Raw genomic sequence first — 5,770 nt, forward strand, 5'->3', positions numbered from 1 at the left:
GTTAAACATTAAGATAAATGTTGACATTTCCACAACATTATGTATTATCAGTATTCTGATGTTTGTGTCATATTACGTATTGTATGATTGAAGCTACTGGCAATACCAAGCCCTACCTAAACATTAAAAACTCTTCAAGCTTCAAGTATGGCTTAGCTTGACCCGCCATTCCTTAAGATTCATAAAAGACAAGCATCAAGGTTTTTTCTCTCCTGGTACCGAAGTGGTAGAACAAACTACAATGGTGTGAAAAAGTGTTTTGCGCCCTTCCAGATTTTATTTGCATGTTTGTCACACGTAAATGTTTCAGAACACACAAAATGCAGATTTTAAACGAAGGTCTGTATTATTAAGGGGAAGAAAATTCAAACCTACACTGCTCAGTGTGAAAAAGTGATTGCCCCCTAAACTTAATAACTAGTTGAGCCACCCTTACAGCGCTGTGGAGAAATTTGGGCTCATCTCATCTTTGCAGAATTGTTGTAATTTGGCTACATTGGAGGGTTTTTGAGCATGAACCACAGAATCTCAATCTGATTCAGGTCAGGGCTTTGACTAGGCCACTCCAAATTTTGTTTTTCTTAAGCCATTTAGAATTTGGACTTGTTGGTGTGTTTTGGATCATTGTCCTGCTGCAGAACCCAAGTGCAGCTTGAGGTCTAATACAGATAACTAGACATTCTCCTTCCGGACGTTTTGAAAATTCATGGTTTCATTTACCACAGCAAGTCTCCCAGGTCCTGAAGCAGCAAAACAGCCCCAGACCATCACACTACAACAACCATTATTTTAATGTTGGTATGATGTTCCTTTTCTGTAATGCTGTCTTACTTTTATGCCATAAGTAATGGGACATACATCTTCCAAAAAGTTAAACTTTTGTCTCGTCGGTCCAAAGAGTATTTTCCCAAAAGTCTTGGGGATCATCAAGATGTTTTTTGGCAAAACTGAGACGAGCCTTTATGTTTTTTTTGCTCAGTCATGGTTTTCATCTTGGAACTCTGCCATGCAGGCCATTTCTGCCCAGTCTCTTGTGGTGGAGACATGAACACTGACCTTAACTAAGGCAACTGAGGCCTGCAGTTCTTTAGATCTTGTTGTGGGGGCTTTTGTGACCACTAATTGTCTGACTCCTCCTCCCTCCTAAAGAGAGAACAAGCCAATTTGCTTTCCTAAACAGGTTATTAGACCTTTTCCAAATTTACACTCGATTAGATTTAGGGTCAATGATTTCTCATATAAGCAAACAAGCACTGTTCTAAGATCCTCAAGATGCTTACCCCATGAAGACGAGTACACAACAATAGTGGCATACCCAGGCCCAGGCTATGGGTCTGTAGCTCCAGGTGTTTTCTACCAAATTTGTATTTTTAGGTAAATTTTAAGATGTCTGTTATTTTTTTACAGGTATCCTTGGTGATAACATTATCGTATCTGGAGTTCAGTAAATTATACCCCTATGAAAATTCTCAGATTTTGAACAGAACTTTGTACTGGTGACAGTGGAATATAAGATACAATCCTACACTTCAATTCCATTCAATTCAAATTTATTTATATAGTGCTTTTTACAACTGTTGTTGTCAGCTTTACATAATTAGTAATTAGTAAAATACAGAAAAAAATGAAATAGCAAAAGACATGAAAGATCCAAGACCCCCAGTGAGCAAGCCAACAGCGACAGTGGCAAAGAAAAACTACCTCAGAGCTGGAGGAAGAAACTTTGGAAGGAACCAAGACTCACAAAGGGGGCCCATCCTCCTCTGGTCAGAACTATTTATAAATTATTGATAAAAGTTACCAAACCATCTATACTGTTGAACTGTTCTGATCATAATCATGATATAATAATCATGGTGTAGTATAACTTAATATTGTCATACCAGTGATGGTCAGAGTAATGAGAGTAATGATAGTTAATAGTGATAATATTAATAGTGGCAGAAGCCTATTGCTCTTTTGAGCAAGCTAGTGGCAACAGTGGCAAGGAAAAACTTCCTTGGGTTGAGAGGAAGAAACCTTGAGAGGAACCAAGACTCATAAAGGCCATCCTCCTCTGGTCGACACCAGATAATAACAATTAAAAACAGAAATAGAAACAACAAAAAAACAAAACTGAATTAAGAAAATGGCAAATGTGCAGTCAAATCATAAAAGATGAAAACACGAGTGAGATGATAAAGTCCACGCAGGTGAACAGTCAGAAGCATAGTCACGCAATGAGGTGAGGATGAATCAATGTAATGCCCCAGAGTAGGACAGACGATAGTAGGGTAGTGGAGAGCCAGGTCAGGCAGTACCAGGATGGAACAGTTGGAATTGGGCATATCATGAGAATGAAACATAAAGAAAACAGAAAAGAGGGAAAAACACAAGGGGTTAGGAGGAGCACAGGAGAAATTGATGGTGGTGAAGAAAGTAGATTAGAGAGACTGCAGTATTGATCAGTATCTGTGAACAGAAAGCAGTACAGTTCAAACATGTTAGTATTCACTTGAGATTTAACTGACATGTCTGCATATTATTGTGTGTGTGTTAGTTACACATTTTGGTAACTGGTAATTGTTTTCTTAACTAGTTTTGATCATTTAATTCATACATTTAATAAAATCTTTGCTAAAGATTGTGTGTGAGGACATATCTTAGGTTAACTTCAGGAAGTTTATGGTCTATCATGATGGCGTAACGTCCGATGCCAAATATGCCTATTGAAGTCTAGGTTGTTAATTAATTTCTCATCACAAGCTGTTCATTATATATATATATATATATATATATATATATATATATATATATATATATATATATATTCTACATTTTAAATATGTATTAAAAAAAATAACCTGTTCATGTTATATCTTCATGGTAATGTTAGGGAACAGTGGTACTTTTCAAAACCAACATAAAGTAGGCTATAGTAAACCCCTTAAGCAATGCTATAAGTCAGGTGTGCATGGTATACTCTATTACATGACATGCCACTCAACAATTAAAATATTTCATTTGGGAGTCTGCCAAACACCAGTATCCACATAGAATTTAGCGATCATTATATGTCAGTAACAGCATCCTAGTATAAAGTCCTGGTGTTTTAAACATTGAACTGAAACACTAAAAACATGTAAACCAACACAACGTCTCTAGTAAACAGTCACAAGATTTTTGTTGTGGTGATTGCTATAACTGTTTTAGTCAGTCTTAAAGTTGCAGGTCTGTTTTACCTTAATGTCCAAAAATAGCTTTCATTTTAGAAAATACCTAACTTGGATGCAGCATCCTAACAGAATTCACAAGTAAATCTTCTTTTCTAGGATACAGAAAACTATATACAGAAAACTAATTCCCTATTGACAAATTCATTTGTATGCCATTATAACAAGCAGCTATTGTCAAGTCCTTTAATACATTTTTCAATTTAGTTCTCTTTATCATTAATTTGCAGATTTACAGGGTTTCAGTTTTCTTGTATATCAGTTCCAGAGAATTATTTAGTTATTTCAGCTAATCAGCTAATTAAAGCTAATTAAAATTTTCAAATGGAAAATACACAGAAGAGAAAGAAATGTCTTTGTAAATAATCTAAAAAATATTAATGCTAATGCAAAGTGTTGCTGCATATTGTCATGTAATAATGAAAAAAAGTTTTAACACAAAGATGCAACCAAGTTACTGGAATTGCCATTCATAATTAATCTCATATGACTGTAATTATGACTATAGTTTTTAAGACATTAATTGGTGTGTTTCCTATCAAGAGAATGTGCTAAATATAGGTAATCTGCATTATAATGACACCTCTAGAGAGCATACTGGGGTATAAATTTTCACAGAAGAATAGATTACTGGATCATAGCGCACGATAGCTCTTGGTCATCACCTATTGCAAAACCACAAAAGCAATCTCTGCCTCGTCAAAAGTTTAAACTAATGTAAGTATAGAAATCAGCAATCTGAATAATCATATATCTAACTCCAACCTATGGGCAGTTTATGGTCAACATTATTTTGAAACATTCACAGCTTTTTATAGTGTCTTAACAGGGCACAAGCAAGCTGAAGAGGGAAACAAGGAGTATGCAGAGCCCAACAAATTCAATTCAGAATGATTCTCTGATTCATCCTCAAGGCTTTTATATCATGGGTCTCATCTCTATGCCTTACACAAATGTATATGTCATGTTCCTAACTCTGCTTTATGTCATATCCACCATTTCTAACTGCTTTGTTATCTGTATTATTTGTATTGATCATCATTTGCATGTCCCCAAGTTCATTGCAGTGGGGAACCTAGCAGTGGTTGATTTGGTCCTCAGTACATCGCTTATCCTTGCAATGATTAAGATCTATCTGTTTAAAGACAATTTTGTGGAATATAAATTGTGCTTGGTACAAATGTACATGTACTATTCCTTTTTAACACTTGAAGCATTTTCAATTGCTGTGCTTGCTTTTGACCGGTTAGTTGCAATATGTTTCCCATTGAGACAGAATGCCATTAACAGTTCAACCACCATGACTGTTATTGTAGCTGCAATGTGGGCATTAAGCCATGGAGTCACAATGCTTGCTGTTTCAACTATGACTTATCTGTCCTTCTGTAATTCAGTTCAGGTCAGCAGTTATTTCTGTGACTATGCACCAGTCTTCAGATTAGCTTGTAATGATGTTTCACTGCAGTGGACAATCGCTACGGTCTTGATTTTAGTATGTAATGTTGTACCTCTGAGCTTCATAGTTCTGTCTTACACATGCATTTTAATTTCTGTATTCCAAATGAAAAACGTGGAAAGTAGGTTTAAGGCACTTGCCACATGCACAGAACATCTTATACTTGTGGCAATTTTCTATATTCCTATGTGTATCATTTTTATGATTGGACTTTTCAGAGTTGCGATCAACCAGGATCTGAGAATAGTGGGTTTGTCACTATGTTCCTTCATCCCACCCTGTACAAACCCCATCATCTATTCACTAAAAACCAAAGAGCTCAGGAGCAGAGTCTATTTTCTGTTTCAAAGAACATTTCATGTTCAGCGACATTCTATTCGTCCCCACAACAAATGAACCGATATTGTCAAATAAAAAGAGAAAACATTATCAACTTCTAGAGGTGCAATGATTTTGAATAAGTGAAACTGAAGTGAATTGTAACTGTACACCTATTTATTATGTTCAATAACATGAGAAAGCTTGGCTGTTAGCTGTTTTTAAAATGATGTTGACTTATTTTTTCTATATTCTGACAAGACCTATATGTATCCATAAAGTATTCTATATAAAATAAAAAACAGACTACCCACTGTGGTAGGAAAAAGAGTAAATTAAAATAAATAAAAGCAAATACATATATAGTGAGAGCCGTTCAGTGCAAAAGAAATAAAATCTATGGAATGTAGGAAATGCTCTATAAAACACAAAGTACAGCTTATGGGCTAAGAACACTTAAATGACATGTCTGCACATAAATGGGTCCCAGATTTTAGCAAAGACTTCTTATTTTCTTTATTTGTATGTCCCTTGGTTTTGCATCTATGACACATTATGGACAGATTAGAGTGTATCTTATCAAGACAGACCGGGATTAGATAAATACTGAGAACAAATTTGTAGTTTGTTTAGTTTTTTTTAGGTGAGAAAAACATTACTTATAATTTGCCACTGTTCATCTTGAAAGATGAGTTTAAGGTTTTCGTCATACATTTCTAAATGAGATCAGATCAACATTTTCAATATTTTATACATCATTGAGCTTTTCCCTCAGAAAGTGATT

The 5,770-nt window shown here is 35.3% G+C and overlaps 1 protein-coding gene across 1 annotated transcript; it reads left to right on the plus strand.

Annotated features, from left to right (window-relative positions):
- The first annotated feature begins 4,074 nt into the window (after positions 1–4,074).
- LOC140537048 (olfactory receptor 2AT4-like) lies at positions 4,075–5,064 on the plus strand. Its single transcript, XM_072659201.1, has one exon. The coding sequence runs from the start codon at positions 4,075–4,077 to the stop codon at positions 5,062–5,064; it is 990 nt and encodes a 329-aa protein (XP_072515302.1).
- Positions 5,065–5,770: the final 706 nt, after the last annotated feature.

This window comes from Salminus brasiliensis, chromosome 16 (genome assembly GCF_030463535.1).
Source record: "Salminus brasiliensis chromosome 16, fSalBra1.hap2, whole genome shotgun sequence".
In the NCBI taxonomy this organism is placed as follows: Eukaryota; Metazoa; Chordata; class Actinopteri; order Characiformes; family Bryconidae; genus Salminus; species Salminus brasiliensis.